Genomic DNA, 25984 nt, shown 5'->3' with positions numbered 1-25984 from the left:
TTACCGGTATTCACCTATGGGACAGAAAAGTGGAGCCTAAAGAAAAGGCTTCAGCTTAAGGTAAGGAGAACGCAGCGAGCTATGGAAAGATAAATGATAGGCGTTACGTTAAAAGGCCAGAAGCAGGCAGAGTTGTTGAGGGAACAAACTCAGGTTAATGACATCCCAGTCAAAATCAAATAACTGTGTCCTCAATTGAACGAACACATCACACATTGGTCGAATGCAACGGAACAAGAGGAAGAAATGGGCTTGGGTTGGGCATGTAATGCGAAGAAAAGATACCCGCTCGTCCTTAAGGGCTACGGAGTGGATTCCAAGAGAAGGCAAGCGTAGCAGAGCGCGGCAGAAAGTTAGGTGGGCGGATCAGGAACAAAGAAATGGATTTGGGCAGGGCATGTAATGAGAAGAAAAAACCGCTGGTCCTTAAGGGTAACGGACTGGATTCCAAGAGAAGGCAAGCATAGCAGAGGGCGGCACAAAGTTAGGTGGGCGGATAAAAAGTTTGCGGGGATACGGTGGCCGCAGCTGGCAAGACACGGTTACTGGAGAGCCATGGGAGAGGCCTTTGCCCTGCAGCGGGAACTGTCAGGCTGATGATGATGATGACCAATACATACTGAAACTCAGCTGGTCGCCTGTTGCGCCGCCAAGTATCGGTTTTCTTTGGCTTTCAACATTCAGGCTGTCTTTTGCTCAGTGTTGCTCGCGTGAAAAAAGAGCACTATACTTTGTTTCATACACAGCAGCCAACGCTACTAAAGCTAGCGCACCTGTCCCACAGGCTGTTTACGCAAAAAAAGTAGTTCACCATGCAACCGAAGTGAACATGAGCACATTTCGTTGCAACAAACCTCAAGTGGCACCTCCAAGACTTTACTTCTTACCAAACTTTCGTGCTGAAACTAGTCTTCTAGGCTTCGAGAAGCAAGAATTACACGTAGCGGTATGATACACGGTTGGTATCACTCAATCCACACCCAAAAAGTAGTTCACACTCGGTGTAAATTATAGCCACAGAGCCTGAACACCTATTGCCTCAAAGCACCGACCATCATCTTCAATGCTATCATCATTTTATACTGCTCTTAGTTTTCATCCAAACACTCACCAGAGTTTCGAGAAGAACGGATGATATGTGGCAGAGTAATATGGTTTCACGAACGCGCTACTTCCGCAGCCTACGGAGCCTTGCCTGCTATGTATGAAATGGAGCATAGTGGTTTCAAAACAAAACTTACATATTTCAGTATCCAAATGCATAACTTTCACATAAATTTGTCAGCTTCAGGTTCGTGCTGTTTTCACCTATTCGTCATCGCACTTGTACCCGAGACACTTGCCTTTGGCGACGACACCTGTATTTTAGTTCTTGTTCTCTTCTACCTTCCAAGAGCTTTGATTTCAAAGAGAGTGGTCTTTTCATGGTTAGGAGCTGGTGTTGTATTGATACAAGCCAACCTAAATTTCTCCTTAGTGTCCCTTTAAACCTCCTTTTTAAGCAGTAGTCCCAGGATGCAACAATTTTGCTCCTATGATACCATGTAACTTTGGCAGCCACTGACCTTGTAGTGAGACAGTGCCTCCAGAAGATTGTTAGCGGCTTCTTCGGTGTCACTTGCTGGCTCTACAAAGAACAACAACCTTTGATGTTATCAGTGAATTCACATAATGCACACACACAGCCCGAGTCAATGACAAGCCACTCACCACCTTTCTTTTGAGCTTTTGCAGACTCTGGATCCACAATAAGCAGCCGCCCATCTTTAGTAATTTCAAATGGACATTTCCCCTCACTTTTCGGCGCTGCTTTGGGGTCAGTGGCTGTATGTTATAAGCAACACAAAAATATTAGGATGCCTAGAAGCTGCTATGCGTGAAAATAGGCATTTTTTTTAATCGTAAGGGGAAAAAAAATGCCCTGACATTCACAAACACAGAACACATACACAGTATCTGTTTTCCAGCAGATGTGTCCAGGAAGTCAACGATGTCATCTTCTCCTTGCTCCTCAATCCATGCACGTGCGGCCACTGTGGTCTTTTTGCGTCCTTGGCTTTTGTCGCAAACTTTTTCTGATTCATCTTCACTGCTGCTCTGCAAAATCTGCTCGATTCTAAAGGAAGATCAAACGAAACTCGGATCAAGGTTGCGTGCTCTACATTTTTCTCCTTGCAAGTGAAGTATTAATATGCCACCCAGAAAGTCCAAACACCATAAGCTTATTTTAATGTGGGCCCTTCCACGAATCAGCACAACTGCAGGACAAAGGCCTCACCCATTGTTCTCTGCTTAACCTTCACAACCAACTGTAGCCACCCTCCTAATTTCATCTCTTTTTGCTGCTCGCTGCTACATATATTTTTCCTCGGAATTGCTCTTACCCAGGCAACCCCATGCAGGTTTCCTCATCTTGATTTCAGCTAGGTTATCACTGACACAGGTTTAATGCCTTATCCGCTTTGCTCTTCACTACCTCTCCCTGCAACCCTATTTCGCTTAAGGGAGGATGCGGGTCGAAACTAAAAAAAAAAAAAACGATGCTCAAAACAATCCCAAAGTGTAAGAAAAAAACGAATATTTTGATAGTTGCACAACCGAAAAATGCAGCATGAGCTTCAAAATGATGTTCCAATCCAAGCCATCGCAATTCCCAAATCGCTCTTCAACCGGTGTTTTCCTTGTATTTACAAGCTACGCGCCCTTACGTTTGAGACTTTCCATGATGGCAGCAGATCAATGCAGCCAACGCTACAGCTGTTTTCCCACGACACTATTATCCAAGAATCAATTAGGCATTAAAGTCCTTTTTACCACTGTTCACGATTTTACAAATACTGTCTTAACTGAAATGAGCTAGATATGAATTAATTTGGGAGGAGTACAGCTGTGTGGTGATGCTATTTTCACTGGCTTTAAAATTTAATACCCATTTTTTGAAAGTTCTATTCATAGTTTCTTTTTTTAGCAATGTAGTTTTACTAAGGCAAGTGTAAAAACAGCATCACATATAAAGTGCACCTTGGGTGACACCGTTCTGTTAAAATTTAAATATTGTTTGGTTAAAGGCCTGTCCAATTAAAACCACAAAACTTACTGTGCAGCCGAATAAAAATGTGTGCACAACGGTGCTGATAGGAACAGGGATCCCGCAGGAACTACCCTATTAAAAGTTAGTATATTTGTCCGTTACCAAGGCGAGAGCAGAATAATTGACACCACACGATTATACATGATAGTTATCATAATTACTATAAAATAAGAACCAAAAGGGTTGAGGCATGCATTCCCCCCTCCTTAAAATGCCTATTTACATCAAAAATGAACTGGCATTTCTACATACACCACCAAATGGCACTGTGAGCTATGTGGAGACTCAATGTGCAAGAAGAAATCCTGTTACAATGTGAGCGTGTGGGAAATGTCCTGGGTATATGTCCATGGCATAGCCACCGTGACTCCAATGTGTTATGCTCAGCCCACTTGCTCCAAGCTTTGGGATGCATGATGATGTTTCTATTCCCGCATGCCTTCAGAAATAGTAACAAAAACAAAGTTTTCCAGTAAAAGAATAGGATCATACGAAATGACGTACTACCAAGCATACCAAACAACCTAGTAATGGAACACACCTTAGAGAGTTCCAAATATGTTCAAAACACCTTATTACAATGGGTACACTTCCTATTCAATGGAAAACATCACATGACAAGCATTTCCCCTGCCAGTAGAATTAGTATTAGTATTAGAGAACCCAGACAGTTGCAACATGCTCCTAAGCTTGGCCAGGCCTCAGCTAGTAATCATACTATTATCACAGCCAAGATCTACAGGCTGCATTGGGGTCATGACTGTCAAAGCTCTGTCAAGCCGCTTGAAATGCAAAGAAGTGAATAAACGCAGAAACTTACCCTTCAACACAGGCTTTTCCGGGCACTGCAGAGCTCACCACATTATCTTCCTGCATGACTTGCAGCTCTCTAGCCTTCTTCTTTCGTTTTTTGCGCTGCTCTAACTTGCGGACCCTTACAGCCAGCTTTCGGTATGATTCAGGCACTAGTCCAACAATGTTTTCATACCTGGTAATCAAAACAGGTGCATTTAGGGGAGCCCCATGCAACCAGCTCACAGGAATGAATCCAGAACCACAGAATCCATTACAGCTGCTGCACCATTAATGAAGAACACAGGTGCAGAAAGTCTCATAGCATATCTCGTTAAACTAATTTTTTTCATGCCAAAGTAATGCTGTGAACATATATTGACCACTTGAAGTTCTTCCATCATGCACTGAATGTTTTCGCATTTCTTCTCCAAGAAATGTGGTTGTCGTGGCTAGGGCTGCAGTTACACAGCAGCCACCAAGCAACAGCAGCAGATCACAGCACAGTATTTCATTACAGAAAGATAAAACTGCATCAAAAACTTGTTGCTGTCGAGCAGCAAGGTTGCATGGATCCACTAAACTGAAGTCAGTGAGGCTTACAGCTGCAATTTTGATTTCTTGCATTAACTGTGTGAGATGTGCCCAGATGGCTATTTCCATAAAGAGAAGTTTTTCTCCAGTCCATGACTGCCAAAACAGAAAGGCTGAAGCAATGAAAACTAAAGGCGTAGTGTTTCACCCAGTACTATTTCCATCTAAGCCCTTCATGCCTCATGCTTACAAGGGCATTTTGCTCAGATATCAAAACCACTTCACAAACTTTCTGAAGTATTTCCACTGCAAGTGAACAATTTCATTATGATAAACTGCACTATGAATCTGACAACGTAAGTACAACATGGACATTCTCAAAACAATTAGGATAAAAGTAAAAGAATAATAGCTGGCTATTGGCAACATATTTCAAGAACGGGCAGCAAAAATAACATCATATACGATATGATGCCCATGTACTCTTTGTAGTAGGCACTGTAATAATCTATTTGAGAGGAGAACAGGATTTCCTGCTCGTAATTTAACAAGCAGTCAAGATGAAGCCGTAAGCTGGAAACTGTTCATTTAAGTGACAAGGCAAAAGATGGGACACCCATTCAAAGAGCAAAACCTCAATATTTAAATACCATTAAATCAAAATCGCAGATCATCCGTACAAGCTCGACAGTCGCGTAATTTATAATAGTAATTTTACCGCGCAATTTGGCCAGGTCAGGGGTGCTATACAGGAATGAGAGTTCGGCTGGTAACGCAGCAGACCTTCCAATGCTTCACGCACCGTCACGCAACCCACAGCGACACTCAGTCTTAGATTGAGGCAAAATTATGTCATGCTAGTTCACCAGCGCCTGACTGCCGTGTTTGGTGGCATGCAGTGCATTCAGACCACCCTGGCGCTGACATACAGTATAGTTTCTATTTTGTAAATGCCACGTGCCATGCCATATTCCTTAATATAAAATACGCCGTTGCAACCCTTCAATGCCCAATATACACAGTACACTATTATTGTCACTCCTTTGCAGCTGACAGATGCTCCCACTAGAAACCCTTATGCACATGCGGCTTAGAGCTGTGCCATGCCATTAAGCCGATTTATCCGACCTTAGCTGCTGCCTATATGCATGCTGAAAATACAGCAGAACCATGCTGTTATGTTCCCGGGTGCTGCGTTTTCCTGGCTGCTATGTTTTCGTGAGCCAGTCCTGTCCATATTCTCATAAAAACGCATGTAATACAAACTCTTGCTGTTACATTGCAACTGTCACAGTGCTCCCGCATGCTACGTCGCCAACGTCACTTTGCGACAGTGCTTTACCATGTGCTGGTGTCTTGACAGCCTATGTTTAGCGTGTGTGGAGGGTGATGTTGGATTGGGCAAAGTGGGGCCGGAGTGCATTGTATACGATGTGTAGAATTTCTGATGTTCCCAACACATGCGCGCTGACTACATCTACGAATACCACAGCGGTGCCTGCACATTGTCGACATTGCAATGTGAGCAGCAGCAAGTGGCAGCGTGCAGCCTGCCCATCGTAGAAGTCGTGAGCGGTAGCGTGCGGCTCGTATGTCAACGACGTTGCAATCCCCAGTTGCACGGTGTGCACCGAGAGCAGCAAGCAGCGCCCGTGCAGTCAAATAATTCTGCACTAATGCATTTGGATTATGTTGGGTTTGGATGACGATTTTTCGTGACCCCGTCAAATTCGTATTAAGACTATCATAATCCATTTGTTGCTGGCTAGGGCATGTCTAAGCATGGCACAGCCCCAACCATCACAGTGCCCACAGTCTTCCATCAAAGGGGTTAAGAGTATTTTCTCCCCTCCCTTCATAAATGATGAATAAAGCTTCATGAAGCTGTAGAACTTGAAGTTGTGTAGCAAAAGAATTGAAAGTGAGTTTGCATGACTATTCAGCATATCAAGACAAGGGATTCCTAAAGCAGCACAACTGTTCTGCTGAAATTCTGCAACAATGTACAATAGACTCATTAACTTCAACTTCAAGGGGCCAGAGATTTTTGTTTCAATTACCAGAAGTGCACTTTCACGTGATTCGAAACTAAATGCGATTGCTTTCTGGATATATATGCATACAAATAACATATTGGATCTATTTCTTTAAGCAAATGTGGCTAAAAGCTTTAGTCCAACATAAAATATCGGTGAAAGGCACTGATATGTTTACTGAAGTGCGGTTTAAAAAAATGTTATAATAATGTGCTGGTTTCCCAGAGAAGAAACCACATTACTAAGACCTAAAAGGACTGAAAAAAAATAAGAGGTCCAAATTATCCAAATGCTATTTGAATAGTCCAATGTCTACAAACGAACTTTCAGAAACAGTATCACACGACAGGAAACTTAATTGATGAAAAAATAGGCAATGGTCATCTGCTTTAAGAGAAAACTATATACGGCAATGATAATTTTTCACAATTTCGTCACTGTGTACTGCCTGCCCACAGTCACAGGTGCGATGCAGTAGCAGTGGAGCCTCCTCACCAGTGGCGACCACACAACATGCAGCTCGTGATGAGCGCGCATTATTGGTGTGCAGGACCATGCAGACAAAAGCAAGGGAAATTAACATTTTGACCCAAACGGCAAGACACTTTCAATAAAACAAGAAGAAAGACCAGCGACATGCCAGCACTGGTGCACAGCTGAGCTTGGCTCGCTCCGATTACAATTCCGATACCAACCCCCCCCCCCGCGTCCACGGCTGAGTCAACCAGTTCGAAGGGCCGAATTTTAAGCTCAAGCGCCATTGGTAACCCGACGTAGCCAACCGCGGTCGCCGCACTATCGTGCGCGAAGAGCATAGGAGCAATCCAAAAAGTTTGAATTAACCTAATTTAAGAAAAGCTGTCGCACGAATTCGGCACCTTTAAAATGCATTGAAAATATAGCCAAATTAACCGAAAGTTAGAATTATCGCGAGTCTACCATACTAGGAGAATCCAAATTTACTACACGTTCATTTAAATGGCTCAATCAGTTTTTTTCAAAATAATGCTTCAATAAGCATCCTTCGAGAGGCTCTTATTTCTGTGTGCCACACCTTGTTTCGCATGGAGCATACTCCAGAGAGTCCGCTGTAACAAGTTTTGACAGTACAGTAAAAACTCTTTAAAGTACCTGCTTAAACAGCAGTTTCGTTTCAAGAGTAGCAGAGTCAAATCCCCAACTAGGCTCCCATTGAAAACAATGCATTCTGTATCCGCACAAACTGCACCAGCTTATCACGTACGTATAGGTTAGCACATACTGTTGCAACACACTGTTACAACCCAACCACCGCGACGAAATCGCGGTGTCCCAAATTGAGTTGTCCCCAAGGGCAGCCTTGCAGACTATTGTGATGCAACGACAGCAAGACGTACAGCCAATTAAAAATTGTAGCCACGCGTAGCGAAGTCGAGCCGGGATGGCGATGGAGAGCGCCACCCCTGGAGCTCTTCGCAACAAAAACTAACCGTGTAGTGGCCCTTTAGCAGAGCTGGGACAGAAACACCGGATGTTCAGCATAAAAGAAAAGTTGAAGATTGGTTCTTCTATCAAACGTGGCATGAACAAACAGGCACTGGCACGCGAGATATTCAGATCCTTCCCTCAGGAATTCGAAGGGCATAACGCACAATATACCGTATACTGCTGCATATAAGTCATAACGATTCAAAATTAAGAAATCTACATAAACACTGTGGCAGCATATATGCGTTGTCTAACAGTTTCGTCCGAGCCATAGGTAGTACACGCTCCATTCATTTGCTTACTGCCAAACAGTTTGCTGTTCGGTGCACCTCTAGCCAGCCAGGCTGCACAGGATGGCGTCCTTTTATCGCCTTTTTGCCTCCATTTGCCTCTGACTGGCAGCTTTATGACATGCTCACCCCCTTTTTGAAGCCTCAACTTTAAAAGAAGTGCACAAGTTACGCGAGTAAATAAGGAATTGGGCGAACTTATGCCATTTCAGAAGCCGTCCTACCATTTAAGTACGTACTTTTTCCACGCTCCAGCCAGCCATGGTTTAACGAGGTTTTACTGTATCACTATCCCTCAAATCTACAAGGTAGTAAAATATTGAGCTTTTGAAATGCAACACTAGAGCATCAAGGAATACTCACCCAAACTTGCGAATCAATTTGGCAAATATGTCTCTGAGCTTCAGCCGGAAGTGCTTCCGACAATCTTCAGACATACAGCACAAGTTGGGAACCTGATAGATAAATGCAACAAAATGCAACTTGACCTTGCTTTCTACACGTACCTTCGCTACACAAACAAAGCACGTATCTGTAAACTGTTATCTAAGCTTTATCAAGATAACAGGATGTGGCAAAACATTCATAGGCAGTCAACCTTTGCAGCATATGAAGCTATACTAGGTCCAGTGATGTTTGAAAAGTGCTAGACAGGATACAGTAATAACACTGACATGAACTGACAAAATTTATTGAGACTATAACCATGCAGCAAACTTTCTTTGCTGTGCAAAAAAAAAAGAAGCCAGAATGGTTAATTTTATCAGCACTTGGTCTCCTGTCAGAGGGGGCAGAAAGGGGGCTGTCAGAGGCTAAGCTGTCTTCACCAGTAACCAACAGCAGTTCCCTTAAACTTACCAGTGTCTGCAAATGCTGTGAGAGCTCTTCAGTGCTGAGGATCACAAACAGCATCCGCACGAAGTAAAGAGCTGCCTGCACTACTTCACGATTTGGTGAGGAAATGACAATCTGAACAGCCTCCATTACAGCATTCATAATAGCTTTGCTGTAGGTACCTGCATTATAAAACAAAGCATTTCATAAGACCAATAAGACCCTTTCAAGAGAATGCCATTTTTGAACAGATATAGCATGTTCAAAATTAGATTTTACTGGCTTTTTTTAAATGTGAAACGCCGTACGCTAATGCCGCTTTTGTATGTTGGTAATGCGGCCAGGCGGACACAAATTGGGGTAAAAATTGTCAGCGTAAATTCAGTAATTCAAGTCGCAGTTAAAGATCTTCAGGGAATATGTATTTTTGTGTGCAGATTATAAATACATCATTTAATTTCATGTAATAAAATTCCTTCAGCACTTGTATATCTTTTATACATGCATTTTGTGAAGACCTTTGAAAAAAAATTCATGCGGGAAACTTGCTGAAAGGTATGCCATTGGGTTCTCTTGGCAACAAGGAATGCAATAAGGGTAAAATTGTCTTCCTGCTTATCACAGAACTTATGTTATAGAGTTTTGAAGTTGTCGCTTCAGAAATAACAAAAGTGTATAATATTTTTGTTTCTGAAGTGGCAGCTTCAATACCCTAAGTCCTATGAAAGCCAGGATGATAATTTTACGTTTATTGCATTCCTTGATATCAAGAGAACCCGATGGCATACATTTCAGCGAGTTTCCCGCAGCAAAATTTTCGACACTCTTCAGAAAATGCTTGAATAAAGATTACGTAAACGCTCAAGAAATTGTTTTACCCAAAATTATATGACATATTTAGAATCAGCGCACAAAAACACATGTTCACTGAAAATTTCATAACTTTTCAACATTAACAAAATTTTTTCAAGACCAGGCTCCCCCCTACACCAACAAACTGCTCTAAGCAAATGATGATAGTAAACAGTGCCTGTACACCAGAGGAGGAATCCTTAAAATCACACAACTGAGCTGCTTATCCAAGAATACCACCCCTGCATCATGCCCCTAGCTTCTCTACTTTGTTCATCTTTAATTCTGAAAGAGTGTAACTCTTACTGAACAACCAGCTAGCTTTGCATGCCAAGAATACCGACCCTTTCAGGTTAAAACCGAATTTCAATAACTGAATTCGACGCACTTTTATAGTTTTTTTTTTCACTTTAAACCAACAAGACCCACCCCTTGTTGTAGGTAGGAGTAAATACAATGTAGTAGGAGTCAAATGCACAGCTTGGATTGCAAAGCTAAGTTTAAATACCCAACAGTTCAAAAGCTGTGTTAGAGATCCTTAAATACAGCATCCAGGAAATGCACTTGTTTACCGGAGCATTAAAAAAAAGTGGGGGGCAGAAATTTGCCCGGGCACCTTTGAACTCGTAGAGGGCAGTGGCCAGAGCCAGGATAGTGCAGCTAACGAGGTAGGAGCCGCCGGTGAAACCAGCCGTCAGTTGTAACACCAGCTCCTTGACTGCAGCATCAGGATCTTCAGGTTGCCAACGAATCAGAGCCTTGCCGACGGCTATTACAATTTCATAGGCTGCCTGGCGCACCTTGGAGGCATTCACCTTGATGCATAACACCGCCTGCATCCAGATTAAGCCATAACAACAAAGGTGCTGCAGGAAGTTGAAACTGTTGGAAATTGAAACAGTGTAAAAGCTCTTTAATTCAAACTGCATAGGAATGCCAAAAGAGGTGTAACTTTGAGCAACCAATGCAACCACTTTGCTAAAGGAATGCAGCTAATAAGTGCCCGGCTGCCATGAGTTATAGGTAGGAATTTTTTGAAAATTCTGTGTATTTCAGAATGAAAGTTGGTGGTCATAATATGCCATTCTGCTTGTTCCCTGTATATTCACAGGTACCTTGAGGTTCCGTTTAGAGAGATGATTTATTTAGGGCTCGTTTGCTGTACCTCGGCGCTGGTTGTGCCATCCATCACAGTGAATGGAAGCCATGCAGCTAGTCTAAAGACTGTATCCCCCTCTCGGTAAGGTTGCATACAGCATGTTCGTTGCTACACACAACTTTTACTCTATCTGTAGAGACGTGCGAAAGACTGATCCCTCTCAACAACTGTTGCAACTAACCCCGGTAAATGATGGACTCGCCCTTAAACTCGAGTACATTGCCATCTAAATGAGCAACTTCTGAGCAACTACAACATTAGACTGGGGCTCCTCTTAATTTTCTTGTGAAGAGGAGGATTACTACCATATACGCTAGTGTAAGGGCCGCACCCCCAAAACATTTTTCATGTCCTGCTGGCACCCCGTTAAGTGTTGTCGCTAGGCCTTGCTTGCTTCACATAGAAGCTGCACCAAAACTGCACCAAGGTCCAACTTTTAACTGGTTTAGCCTCCCAAGGCCTTCGATAGTGAAGTGTACGGAAAAGCAGGCCAGGCGAAGGCCACCTCACACCGACAACTGCAGGCCGCACACGTGGAGCGCAGCTCCGAGATGCTGCCAACTGTTGATCAAGTGCCAGATTTTTGGAGTACAGTTGAACCTCGCTACAAAGAAAATTAGGGAGTGCGCACAAAATTTTCTGAAGCGAAAACGGCCCCAAAACACTCAGGTTGGACAACATAGTCCCAAAACATCATCAGGATCGTTGACAGCGTGCTCTGTGAGATGCCGAAATCCGCTGCAACATCCCTCTTTTTCCTGCTGTTGGATGCCGCACTTATAATTTGTGACTTCTTTTTAAGAGAAAGGAACTTCCGCTTCCTAGACAACGTCGCCATGCTCGTGTAAACTGCAGCGCACAAGCACAAGTGAAAAAAACTATGGAAATACGCTGCTGCTATTGCCAGGCTGCTGCGTCCTTTGGCGGCTGATTGGGAGCTTGCACCCGCGCCTTGCTTGGTGGCGATTGTCGTCACCACTAAGCAATGGCTGTCTTCATGTGCATTTGAATGAGTGGATCTATAGTGCCTAGAAAAATTACCGAAGACACCTTGGAAATTCTAAAGTGTGCTTGGTGAAAGCCTTGTGGTCAATTCACTGCATACACCATGTTGTACATGGTGCCCTAGTGGAATGGCCACAGTGTTCGCCGATATTTCTTTGAATTACCCAAAGGTGCTTGTAGTAAATGAGGGACTCTCTATACATTCTATGTGTCTTTATTCACGGTCACATTCATACATTCATTGCACTAACCTGCTACTTCTCTGCGTATGCCATATCACATTCATCGATTGCTTCGAAGTTGTCGTCTGGGACGATGTCTTCTTGTCACTGGTGTCCAGTAAGCCCTTCTGCTTGTTTGGATCGACGTCCATGACGACTGCCTTGTGATCACTGAAGTGCACCGAAATGTACTCAAGATCTCTGGTGATGAGATATGCCTGGAAGACCAGGTCCAGACAGCTGCCGTGCTGTGTGGTAGCTTTGTCGGTGTGACCAGCCGTAATGCTAGCTGCCGCTTTCATTCTGCTTCCCTGCCTTTGGTACCCGGTGATCTAATCAGTCACTGTTGGTGTTTCCGTTCTGCCTCCCTCGCTTTCGCATCTGGTGACATGTTCAGTCGTCGCATGCGCATTCGCTCCTTGTTCTTCTAGCGTTTGGTGTTGGGAGAATCCGGCGTCCGCTGCCGCTTCACAACAATATGACGCAACTCAGGGTGGTTGGTCACACAAGGTTAACCCTCGACACCAGGAAAAAAGGAAAAACGAAGAAGTGAAAGTGAAAGGAAAGTGAAAGATAGAGGGGATAGGAAAAGGCGACGGCCGATTTCCCCCGGTCGGGTCAGACTGGAGGTGCCGTCTTCAGGAAGCTGGGGCCAAAGTGGTGTGTTGCCTCCACTGAGGGGCCTTAAAGGTCGGACAAGACTCCGTAGATGGAGAGATGAGTCAGACCGTCGGTAAGGCGACGATGCCGCAAAATGACGTCGAAGTAGAGGAAGTCTAAGCCGATGACGGGGTGAACCACGTCTGCGATGACGACGACCCATCGATAAGTGCGGCGAAGGCCGAAGTCAAGGGTGAGAGATCGTAGTCCGTACGTGGGTATAGACGAGGCGTTGGCAGCATGGAGCGACTGTCCTGATGACTTGGAACGATCAGCCTTAGTCAGTGGAACCACGCTGATTTCCGCGCCCGTGTCTACAAGAAACCGGGTGCCGGAGAATTTGCCAGTTACCATAAACAGGCGGCTCGGACGACTGGCGGGACCACATGCCACCATTAGTGATCCCGGTGGGCGTTTCCCCGGCCATGAACAGGGCGGTGTACACTTCGTGGCCCGGTGTCGAAAACGCCGGTGGTATCAGCAGAGAGACGGAGGGCTGGGACTCTGAGCCTGACTCCGAGCCTGGGGTGGGCTGCGGAGTGCGGCGAATGAGGCAGCAAGCTCATCGAGACGGGCCTCAAGGCGTGAAATCGCCGGGTCTGTAGGCAGCAAAACAGCAGTGACGGACAGGGAGGTCGCCGCATGAACATTATCGGTGAGCTCAGCCAGGTGGTCGAGGGTGACGTCACCGGCCACCGCCAAGAACGTGGCAGAAGGGCTGGGGAAGGCGTTGGAGGAAAAGCTCTAGAAGCAATGCTGAGTGGTTGGGGATATCGCGCTCCCCAAAAAGCTGTCACATTCGGCGCAGAAGCTGGGAAGGGCGCCGGTCGCCAAGGTCTTTCTCGGTAAGAAGCTGCTGGAGGCGGGTGCATTCCAACAGCATAAATCTCTCCAGCACCTTGGTTTTCAGGTGCCGATATGGTGTAGCACCCATGGGGGCGGAGAGAACGTCTGAGAGCTCACCGGCAACATCAGGAGGAAGGCCCGAGGCGACATGGTGGTAGCGAGTCGTCTCCAAGCCGATGCGGGAAAGGCAAAATTGCGCCTTGATTTGGTGGAACCAAATTTGTGGGTTCTGGGGCCAGAAAGGTGGGAAGCGAGCCTGCAGTGGCGAGACCTCCTGCGGACGCGAGTCCTGTTCAGCGGATGCTGCGGGATCGGTCATTGCTCATCCTAGGTCACCAATGTAGACTTAACACCTCAGGAGTGAACAAGACCACTGCTGCGAACCGACACCAGAACAGACCTGCAAGCCGTGGCTGCACGAGCCACGGCCAGGTGCCGTCTTTATTGTATTCGCCGGGTGGCGTGCGCTATCCGGGTTCCCGGCGCCACCCAAGAGAGGGCGCTACAAGTGAAACAAAGCAGCGTGGACCTACGGAAGTACATAGATGGGCGGCGATATGCTTGTTTTATTGTAAGATAGATTTTTTAACCCAGCTACGCATAGCAAAAATTTTGCTGAAGCGGAAATGCGCCCCAAAAATTGTTTGTTGTGATGAGAAATTTATTCAATCACTTTCTATGGCGAGCTGACGGGGAATTGGAAAAATTTCGTTGAAGCGAAAACTTCGTTGTAGCAGGGTTTGACTGTATCTTAACTTCTAATCATATGATGCTTGCCAACGAACTGGTCTAGCAGCCTGTTTTACTCCAGGCGGTTAATTAGTGCCAGTTGTCGGGCGTGCGTCTTTTCATCCATACTTTCAATGCACTGTGTATTTGAAGGATTTTCCAGGGCTGCACTATTTCTTCCAAAATGCACGTCGCACATAACGGGGACGCGTAATCGTGGCTGTGCTGTAGTCAAAAAATTTTACGGAAAATTGCAGCTCCCGTGTAAGGGCTACACCTCGTCAAAAGCATGGCAAAAAAAAAAAAAATGCGGCTCCGGCCCCTACATGAGTATATAGGGTATGTAGACCAATTTGGCATAACCAAGGCAGTAAATGAAACATGTAGCTCGAGGCCTTTCGCATATGAACCCCTACACTTCCTGTCCAAACCTGAACAAGTTATTATAACGATCTGCAGACCTTGCATTACTCTGCCTCACTTTCCAAGAGAAGAGAGGAATTATATTGGAAGCTTATAGGCTGTACATGCTTTTTTTTTTTTGCCTATGCATTAATACACGCACATATCAGAAGAAATAAACCAGAAATCAAATTTTTGGCAAGCTTACCTCACGAAGAGCTGTCAAGGCAAATGACTTGTGCTGGACACTCAGGTTGCCGATCAACAGGAGCAAGCAACGGAGACGTGGCTGCACACAAAGTGCAGTAGCAACGACCATTAGGTGACAGTTGAAGTTAAAGCTAATGTTAACTAACATATGCAACTGCAGTTAAGATCCGATTATGGTGCATCACTAGGACAACATAATGTAATTGGCTGATGTTTTCCAAGGCATATAAGGGTCGTCCATGCTCAGGGCAAACAAACGAGTGCGGTTGCACTCTTTGAAGCGCCAGTGCATTCGTCTTGGCAGCGCATCAAAGGACAATGTCACACAACATGAAACACCATTTCCAGGCCCCTCTGTGCCTGGTGCCACTTCTAAATGTGGCCACACCGGACGCAATGGCACTACGAAAAGTGCGGCCACACACTTGCGTGTTCACCCTAAAAGTGTATGACTCTGTACACAACGCGCAGCGGAGAAGCTTGTGCTTATATTCCCACGTACAGCACATATAAAATTGCCACTGAGCCAGAATTCATTTCAGGATGCAGCAAGCACTTTACTGAGCAGTGGTGGACAGCACGAATTGGTTAAGGAAGAAATTGGCCATTACTATGCCTTAGAAGACAATCTAACTGGCAAAACATATAAGAGGAGCTTTCATCAATGGCAGACTCTCATGACTGTCATTACTGCAAACAATGAACACTTGATCAAAACATGCATCATTTAGCTTGCCCATATTGAAAAACTCGTCAGAGTAGATAAAAGTACTTACCGCTCTTGATCCAGGGGTTATACTCTGCAAGCTTTCCACAAGAACTTCACTAAGTTCTGTGAGGTGCTTTTCAACGAACACCTTGCAAGTGGGAGTTGGAAAGCGGCAGATCTCTTCCAACACACGGTATGCTTTTTTCTGCACTCGACGATCAGAGTCCTAAAAAGCAGAAAAAAAAAGTGGGGTACACAACAGGGACGATTATGATGTCACATGAAGACCTCATTGCAACGGGCAAATTTCCAAATTTTACTTCACAGCAGAGGGTCTTCAAAAAACAGTTATTACTAATGTCACAGTTATGAAATTTTGAGAAAACATTGCTGCATGCTGAATTAAAATATTCCGTCACATATAACACATAAAACTAACATATAACCAGTTTTTTTTTTGCCAGATTTTAGCATGTCAAATTTCTGCCTTGATATGTGGACCCAAAATTTTCAGCCTAAATTCACAGTCCCAGTCCTACCACCACATCCAGCGCTACCACCATGAAGCTTCCAGCGAGAGGATGCGCTATCTACAGCCAGACAACTCAAGAACAAAGGGGCACATGCCCCACAACCAATGGCATCCACAGATTTTCATGACCCTGCGGTTAATGCGTTTAAGCCGTGGTTAATCCCCCTTCATCTGCCACCTTGCAATGTCATGCTAGCAAGTCTAAGGGGACTAACAACAGCGTCCTAAGAATCTGTCCACTACAATGAATGGAGGGCCTCCTTTGAGGGACATTTCCAGCTTTGTTCTTAGAGCTGGATCCGACTATAGTGGCGCCATCGGATGAGCTTGAATGGTTTAGATTTCGATGCCATTTTAACATGCTGACCTCAAGATGCCCACGCTATCGAAGCAGGATGATCGCACCTCGCATGGTGTCAGGACCGCAAAAAGAGAACTTGGCCGCTCTTGACCCCTTCATGGTTTTTTCTGTTCATGTACGATGGCGGATTTTTGTACTGCAAGAGTTTCTGCTGTACGGGAACGGTTCAAACTTGGCGCTTAAAATTGCCACATCCAAGACACATACAACTGTTAGAAAATTGTTTATCCTACCTTATTACTGTTTTTTATCTTCAGCGTGTCACATGGTTCAATGTGACATGCTTTCGCGGTTTCGGTTTCTCCCCATGATCACAACTGAGCACAATAAAGTTGATTTTTATCTTTACTAGCACTCTCTCACAGTAACTGGTGAAAGTTGATTCCTATCTTTATTGGCAGTGTCCTTGGTTTGTTCATTAGGAATGCTTGTGGGGCTTTACTGCTCTCCTGGTTTCTCGAGTTTCCAGACCTCTGCCAAGACAGCCACCAGCAGTGAAGACATGTGCTCCAGCATAACTGTGCTCCAGCATAACTCGGCACCCCAAGCAGAGGGCAGACATGTTTTACACATGCAGATTGCGACAAGGCACCATGCATAGAGCCTTTTTTTAAGGACTACTAAACTCTTGAAAATTATTGACCATTCTTGCTGTTCTTAGTGATGCTGGCACCAAAATATTGACCCCAAATTTTTTTCTGCCTTTTTTCCCTGAATTTACTCATTTTGTTTATTCCAAATCAGATATAAAATAATCTGACCACCTAGGAAAGTTTTTTTTCGAAAAAATTAGACTACCAAATGGTCAAAAAGATGCAGTAAGCATGGGCACCATGTCAAGCACTGCTACATGGACTGTATGAGGTAGGAAGAATCGGCAGTTACTGCTGCCAGATGGCCAAAATAGTGGCGCACCAATTTACATCAACTGGAAGACAGCAGGGCTTCCGCGAGTGCTGAGATGAGTGCGAGCTGAGCTTTGCATGCCCTTTTTCGACACCTGGCGTGAGGTGGTGCTAATAAACGTGCACGTGTGAGGTACAAACACCCCACGAGAGCCATGTCACCAAGTCAAGCGCAAAATGCAGCACAAAAAAATGCTTTCAGCGAGCTTTCCTCACTCACATTACGAGTCAATGAAAACTTTTTTTCCCCCACATTTTAATGCGTCAGCATTTGAAGCCCAACTATCAGCGTCTGCCCATATGTGCATATATATATATATATGCTGTGTACACGGAAGAGCCACCTAGGACGGTTGGCAGGTGGTACAGTAGGCAAGGAAATTCCTCCTCTCCGCTTATAGGGGAAAGGACGGCAAGTCCAGAAGGATACTGCTGGTGTAGCATATACCTTGAACACTATTCTGCCACTGAAGGCGAATAGGGTCATCGCAGTGCGCGCTTGCATAGCTCCTGGAACCTCTCAAAGCAAAGCCGGCAACATAATATTCAGAGAAATTCTCTTCAGAATCGGGAAGGATTCCGTAACGGTGGTGGAAGACTTCAACGAAAACATGTGCACCCCTTGCAAAGTTCTGGATTTACTGCACAACAAAGCAGACCCTGAATGCGAGACCAAGATGTTCAATAACTACATACTGAAAAACACGGATAGACCTTGCCTTCCATAACAAACGGTCAATTACCATCATTTCTGTGACCATAAAGCCATGCTCATTGCATTAAAAAGCAGAAAACCAATCGAATTTTTGGGTTGATGGGTTCTAGTCTTCGGGAATGCCCCTACAGGACAACCTCAATAATATGACTTTCAGGGGACCATGTGAAACAATCGTATAATCAAAAATCTTGCACAGTGATACATCTGCATAATAAATGCGTCCGCTAGTCTGGCTTTCATTAAACTAATTAAAGTTCTTTTCCTCGCGTGTTACAAAAGCACCCGTTTTCGTCCTGCGAGAATTAAGTTCCAGACCAAGTGCAGCCAGGCTTTTCGAGGTCGAAGAGGTGGCTTAAGACAAGGCGCGTGCACTCCCATCCCTACATGTTAAGTAGACATCACAGGCACCTCGAAAGCTATGATCTTAAGCACCACTTTTCGATCAGCTGCCTGAAACATTAGATGAACTTACAGCCCAAACGTTCATGTTTATTTGGTAACACACAGCATTTTTTTGTTTATTTGGTAACACAAAGCACTAAATGGTGAACGCAGCATGCAGATGCACGTCTTTGCTGCTGGTGCGGAACATATGCAGTGTTACGAAAAAAATATCAAGCCAACCACACTTACTCTTATCCATGCGATAAAACAAATGTGCCGAATTAGAATAATGACTGTTGTCGAAGGGGGTCACAAAACAAAAAATCTACCAGCGAACCCCAAACCCCTCTGCGCAAGCGCAATGGTGGGTGCTAGCAGGACACACTCGGTTCGATAGCTCAACCGTCGACCGCAGCGCAGCGGGGGCAGGACCTGCAACGGGCTGGCTCCTCCTCATGAGCGTTCCGAGGAGTTTTGAAACTGAAGTATATCTATAAACGTTGGCATGCACGGAGTCAAGTCCAAGCAGTCTGCAGAACCATCATTACAGGCCATCATGTGCTCGATCACATCACTGCCAAACATCTGTCTTGATTCTGATCTAGAACCAACTTGGATGATATCACGTTTGCCAATAAAGTGCTCCGCCAGACTCTCTCACACCAGACAGTTCCCCCCGGCCGTCGTACGAAGCAGGGCGTGCATATTTTTCAGTTGAATAATCAGGGCTTTTAAAGGGGTCATGACATTTTTCATACTCAAGCTGTTTACTGCATGTAGATCACTATCCATCTCTGAACAACTGGACAAAATACCTATGAGCTCATTTGGTGCAGCGATTAATTTGTACTTGAATTTTTAAAAGTTCCCCTGAAGCGTGTGTAAGTCAGGCAACACTGGTACACTTGCAGTTAGTGACAAACTGACAGTCACGACTGAGCGACTGAACTGACTAAACTGAGGGTAGCGAGGGCAGGGGAATTTGTTCAGGTTTGGGGTGCGGTGGGGTGAAGGGGGCAATTTGGAGGGGGACAAAAGCAACAAAGACCTGTGTCATTTGTTTTCAGTGCAGCTTCTGCCCGGACTCAGCAGGCACGGGCACTCAGTTTTGAAGCACTGACACTGATCGTCCATGACGACACTCAGGCAGCTTCAAAATGGCCGCGGCTGCCAAAAGGAGGGGCTTAGAGCCGGTAACTACAAATTACAATTTCTAGCTCAAATGTGTGCATAGAGTTCTACTTATTTAAACACTCATAATAACGTCAAGGCTAGTAGCTTTAACGTAAAAGCAAAATTTGGTGGTAGACGATGTCATGAGCTTTTTAATGCATTATCCCTAAGGGAGATTCGCTGGGCGTGTGCCAGATTGTCGTAAAATGCGGGTCGTCAGCAGCAGCATTCTGACAAATAGGTAAAGTCTGCCTAGAAACTTCACAGCTACACAAAGCCCTACATAATGCTCAAGACTTCTAATGCTAATGCATTGTAAATACATGATTGAATTAACAGCTTTTAAATTTTTTTGTTACCCCCAAATTGCACCTCGAATTATATGTGGGTATTTACAGTATGTAATTTAATTTCATGCAAAAAAAGTTTGCATACTTATGCAATACTATATTCATAATGTTTTCTTTTTTCTTCGAAAATGGTACAAAACGGTCATTCAGGTCAAAACGGTCATCCCCCATGCGAGCGCGTCTCCCTCGGCCGGGTTACTGTAGCCGGGTGCACCGCCGCGGCTCCGTCCAGAATCACGTGACACCCGCTGCAGCTCTCATTGGCCCTCTGTCGCTGCCCTCTCCCGGCGTCGGCGTTTTTATATGTTCCGCCAGAACCCGACGATTTGGCAAAAACGACCTCTCCGGTGGCAAAAAAACGCTCCGCTGCAGTCAACGAACTGCCCGGAAAGACGCTCCATGCGGGCCATGACGAGCCTGGCTCGTCCAAGTTTGCTAGGGGATTAAGAAATTCTCCAGCAGGGAACATGCCAAAAAATGCATGCCGATGCAATAAGGGCAAAATTAGACTGCCTAACATACATCTTGAGTCATCTGGTTTTGAAGTTTTAAAAATGATTAACCTTTATTGCATTCCTTGATATTGGGAAAAACCAATAACATGCATTTTAGCAAGCTTCTTAAATTTCTTAAAAGCTCATGACAATAAGATTACATAGCACACAAGGGCTTGTTTTACATGAAATTAAATGACACAGTTAGCAAAAAGCAGGTAGTTGCTGCCATGGTTGCCACCACTATGCCTTAGTAACAAAAAAAAGATTAGAAAGAACATATGCACCTGTACTTAATAAGGCTGAAAATTGGTCAGTGGCAGCCATGCACTATAAGACTTACGAGCACTATAACTATAGGCTGCAACATACTAGCTTTTGACCACTGCCTCAGTTACAGCACATTTTGATGCTAATGACAGGTATGAAATGTTGACTTGTGGGTACAGCAAGCTTGCACTCTCACCTCCAAATTGGCTTTGCCCAATAGGTACAAACGCTGAACATTCTCGGGGGCCATTTTTCTGACTAGGGATCTTGCCAAGTCTAAAACCGCATGCCTGCAATCATAACGGAGTGTGCCACATTAGCCACTGTGCCACGCATCACCTCTGTACTACCATGCTTACTTGGCATGAGTGGAAATCTCGCCGCTGAGTAGCCTTGCAGACGCACTGAAGAACAGCGCACTGCACAGCTGAAACAGTGAGATGTTTGTAACATTACAGCACATGGGTCAATTTACTGAAATGCAATACACGCAGATGAGGAGATAAGAAAGCAGACGAGCACTATGTCAACTTGTCTGCTTAGTCACTCCGCGCATTACCATTTAGGTTAATGTGGCTTTTATTATAAACAATTGGCATTCAAAACACCAAACTGTGAATCAACTATACCTTGTCATCTGCAACGCGAACAAAAGGCTTGATGGTTTCATAAGCAGCAAGACGGACTCCTTCTGCACCCGATGATGTAGCCTCACTTGTATAGATGTTGAACAGGATTGGCAAGAAGTTTTTAGAATACCTGGTCATTTCTGGCACATTGGCCTCTGATGAAGAAAGGAGGGTTCAGGTTACATACTAATGAAAAGTGTGGCCGCAGCACTTTTCTGAGGCTTGTTGTCGCTCACCATTTACAAAGTTGCAGTTGATGATATGGCGCAGCGCAGACATGATGTCAATCCTCAGGTATGGACGGTTCAGCAGGCAGGTACCAAGCGTTCTGGCAATTCTAGGAAAAGACTGCATCAAAAAATATTTTCATACATTCATTATTAAGAACCAAGGGCACCTTTTAATGGTGCCCTTGTCACACACCCAAGTTTGTGGCAAAAAAGTGGCCGCAAGCACTGTGGGAGGTTTTCTTCCAGAGTACAGTAATCCCTCGTTATAACGAAATCGCTTTACTCGAAATATCACTGTATTCGAAACTTCTACAGGTCGCGACTCAATGCATGCATTTTAAGCAGCATTACTCGAAGCACGCGAAGAGCTTGACCCGCTTATAGCGAAATGTCAAAATAATACCGCCGACGAATTAGTCTCATGCAGGTACAGAAGAGGCCACAAAAGTACCAAACCTACGACCGATGACCTGCCTAGTAACGGGTGCCAAACGAGTGCTGAGTGCCCCCGGCTGTTTACAGTAGAGCTAACGGAAGCTGTCAAATTCCATGGTGCAGTGCGCCCGAACCGTTAATCTGTCGCAATCATAACGCTCGTGACACCCGTGATAGGATCCACTCGAAGATAGAAGTTTTCCTGATGCTTTGCTATGCCAGAAAACCGCGGTCTCTTGGATTCCGAAAAGTGGCCTAAAGACCGGGGGCCAACTTGCGCCGCAGCATTCCATGAGGTGCGCTCGATGAGCAATGTTTTACTGCTATAAAGAGCACTTCTGGCGTTGAAACGTGCCAATGTCCCTCCGATTATGGGCCCATTCAAACTTGCGAGTTGCAGAGGTTGTGAGACTGTTTTGGTCAAAAAGCGGCAGTTACAGGCCAGTCGCTCGGTGCTCGATTTTCCAACATTGCGACTGCGAACTGCAAACCACTGAACCAATCAGCGAGCGAGCCGAGCTTTCAACAATGACGCCAACCGCGCATGCGCTGGGCAACGAACTGAGCTGCTCCCTGGCTGCCGTAGTCGTCGCTAAGCCTAACCATTTCACATCGGCCAATGCAGACGAAACTCTCGAAAGCGCGCGAACAACGTCATTCCTGAAAGTTTTCATATCAAAACAGGGAGGCGACCCGCAGGTCGCGCTTGCAAGTGTGAACAATGGTGGTTTGTCGAGCTGCTGGCTGGTCGCAAGCGACTGCTGGTCGCATGACCTTTGCCGTGCTCGATGTGAGGAGCTACGTTAACAAATTGGGAAGGCGGTCTAGAAATTTGCTCACTGCTCGCCATAATCGGCCTGTATAGCAATAAAACACTGCACCTAGCTTTGTTGCACTTTTGACAGTGCAAACTGATCGATAACTTGCCGAAAACACAACAAATTCGAGCGTCGCCAGCGGCGAGTCATGCTGTCAACATGGCGGGTCAACGCAACCATGGTGTTTCCCCCGGTGATTTTCTCGAGCCAGTCACGCTCGATTCGCGCCATCCGACCAGACAGACTGTCTAAATGCGTGGTAGGGTCGTTGAATTTTGTTCCTAGACATTTGTCAATGGCACGGACGCGATGCTGCGAGAACACCGACACTCGAAACGTAGAGTTGGCACAGTGTCATCGACAAATGGTGTGCCGAAAAACTCTCGCTGTGCAAAACTTCATGGCGGCACACCTCGGGAAAAAATTGCCCAGTAATCATGCAAAGGCCCTACAGCAAAACTGTTCATTTTTTACAATCGCGCTGCGTACCTACAATGAGCGGCTAATCGTTTTTTGAGCACAACAAACACAACCTCAGACTCGAGCCACGGCATTCACGGCGCTTTCCAGCGCGATACTCTTGTAGCCTTCCGTGGCCCCCCCCCATAAAAGCGACCACAGCCTGCTCAGATTAGAGCACGGGTTGCACACGCCCCGGTAAGAATTTTAAACAGCCAAAGCTCACTGACTTTTTTGCACCTGAATAATGTTTTGCTTCACTTAATACATTGTATTCTAACATCCTCGCAGTTGAAGCACAATTAAAGCTCGACTGCTTTAGATTTTCTCGAATTCCCACTTATAACGAATTTTTTCGCCGTCTCGCTGACTTTGTTATAACGAGAGATTACTGTACTTAAAAAGTCGTAAGTATTTCCTCATTTATGTCCACCCTATTCCTGATTTACTATGAGCACCTATACAGCGGCCATTGCCAAGATGGCCATCCTCAAGAATACTTGAGAAATCATGAATTCAGAAAACATTAACACCTTTACTGAGTAGTATGTGGCCTGCCAGTCTTACTATTTTTCCGCAGTAGAACATACAATTCTGTCACGTGAACTGCAAATGAGGGTATGCAGCCACTTAGCTGTCAGCGCTGCTGCATTGCACTCCCACCCTAGCATATGTACGGGCGACTTCCGGGCACCGTTCTTACAAGAGTGAGATTTCTGTGAACTGATTTCAGCCACATCACATAGTTACAAAAAAAAAAATCCTGCTAGATAATTTCTTTAGCAAAATATCAATTTACTGCTTGTAAGATCAAATCCTGAAAAACTTGTAGCATACAGTGTCAAATATGAACCACACATACCTCCTTAAAATCTGTTGGCCTTGTGCAAAAGCCAGGAAGAAGAGACCAGATCTGTTTCTCCAAAATTTCATAGGTTTTGGTAACGGACGTGGGCTTGTCCGAACCTTCAGCTGCAAGGAAGTCGGTATAGTTTAGGCTAAAAGCTGCTGTAGGTGAGTCAGACTGATCAATCTGATCAGACTTGAAATGGAAAAACTGGTATCGCAAGAATTAAAGCACCTAGCTCATGAAAGGCAGATGCAAGTGGCAGGAAGTAGGTGATAAATAAGGACAGCCTTGTAGCCTTTATGTTGTCCCGCAAGAGTGGAAGCATCCAGCTACGTTTGAAGTCTAGGCAACTTCTGGAAAAAAATAAAACGGGGGGGGGGGGGGGGGGGGGGGGTTCATTATACATGCCACAAAAGAGAGCTCTAAAACAGCAAGATGCAGGTTACTTACTCCTCTCCACTCATATCCAGAGGGACAGCTTTCAACACAACCTCAGGTCCCATGGTCCTGATAGCAGCTGCAATGGCTCTATCCACAATGGCATCATTGGTATAGGTCTGAGAACCGTGCAACTCAGCAATATAGCTCAAAGGCTGCAAACAACCACAAACGCCATCAGCAAGGAAAAATCGGCGCCTACAACGGGACACAGCACAAAATCGCTAGAAACAAACCTCCAACATGTGGTCAGCACATCGTTTGCCAAGGACCTGCAAAGAGCAGCTTTTAAATGATTGGAAAAATGGAAAGCATACTTGAAATGAAAAACACACCAACGTGTGGCTTAACCTACCTCAAAACAGGTGGCCCATGCAAAAAGTACCTGATCCCAGGCAGGCAGAAATTGGTAGTGCAGTGCTCGCTGCATGTGTTCAATAACCTTCACGCCTGCAGTATAGCAAAGACTGCTCTTGGAAGTTGGATCAGACTCCTTTTCCAGACAATTCTGAAAGCACTTTTGGAGCAGCACCTGAAATAAAATTTTATATCAATTTTTAGGTGCTTTTGGCTAATATCTGGTAGCCAAGACCCGTTCTAGTACCCGTAGTCCACCACAGCATGAATACCACAACATATACATGTCATGTTAATGCTTAAAACACAGGCATCAAACATCTGAACGAAAGTCATGAACTAATAGGATTTCATCAATAATAATCCCAACGAAAGTCATGAACTAATAGGATTTCATCAATAATAATCCCTTCATTGCTATAATGTAAAAAACATTCAATATGGATAACATTAGGTATGTCTAAGGGCAGTAAAACTGTGCGAAAAATAGATTTGCCACTAGGGATAGTTTCTGCATGAACTTATTTTTCACCAGGCCCTCACACCTCTAGCAGATATTATGAACCATGAGACTGCAGAAACTCTACAAATTACTGACCACTTTGCACTAATGTTTTAAAGCATGTTTATCCAGCTATTAGAGCTACCGTATTTACTCGAATGTAGCGCGAGGGTGACTTTACATGCTGCCTAGCGGGAAAAAAAATAAAAGCGCGAATGTAACGCGAGGATTAGGGACGCAAA

At 45.0% G+C, this 25984-nt stretch overlaps 1 protein-coding gene across 1 annotated transcript in view; it reads right to left on the bottom strand.

Annotated features, from left to right (window-relative positions):
* Positions 1-25415, bottom strand: part of LOC144112908 (RRP12-like protein) — a gene marked incomplete at its 5' end in the record, with an annotated part of 28840 nt that extends 3425 nt beyond the window's left edge. Inside the window, 18 exon segments of the mRNA XM_077645725.1 lie at positions 1566-1627; positions 1711-1824; positions 1950-2116; positions 3912-4079; positions 8574-8665; positions 9069-9226; positions 10513-10729; positions 15127-15207; positions 15905-16063; positions 21221-21314; positions 21384-21451; positions 21654-21808; positions 21890-22001; positions 24458-24567; positions 24677-24798; positions 24896-25038; positions 25120-25155; positions 25239-25415. Coding sequence (XP_077501851.1) covers positions 1566-1627; positions 1711-1824; positions 1950-2116; positions 3912-4079; positions 8574-8665; positions 9069-9226; positions 10513-10729; positions 15127-15207; positions 15905-16063; positions 21221-21314; positions 21384-21451; positions 21654-21808; positions 21890-22001; positions 24458-24567; positions 24677-24798; positions 24896-25038; positions 25120-25155; positions 25239-25415 — 2235 coding nt within the window.
* Between the last annotated feature and the right edge of the window lie 569 nt (positions 25416-25984).

The sequence above is a fragment of the Amblyomma americanum genome, chromosome 1 (assembly GCF_052857255.1).
Source record: "Amblyomma americanum isolate KBUSLIRL-KWMA chromosome 1, ASM5285725v1, whole genome shotgun sequence".
NCBI classification, from domain to species: domain Eukaryota; kingdom Metazoa; phylum Arthropoda; class Arachnida; order Ixodida; family Ixodidae; genus Amblyomma; species Amblyomma americanum.
The sequence above is the reverse complement of the archived record's forward strand: the minus strand, read 5'-3'. Positions and strand labels throughout refer to the sequence as shown.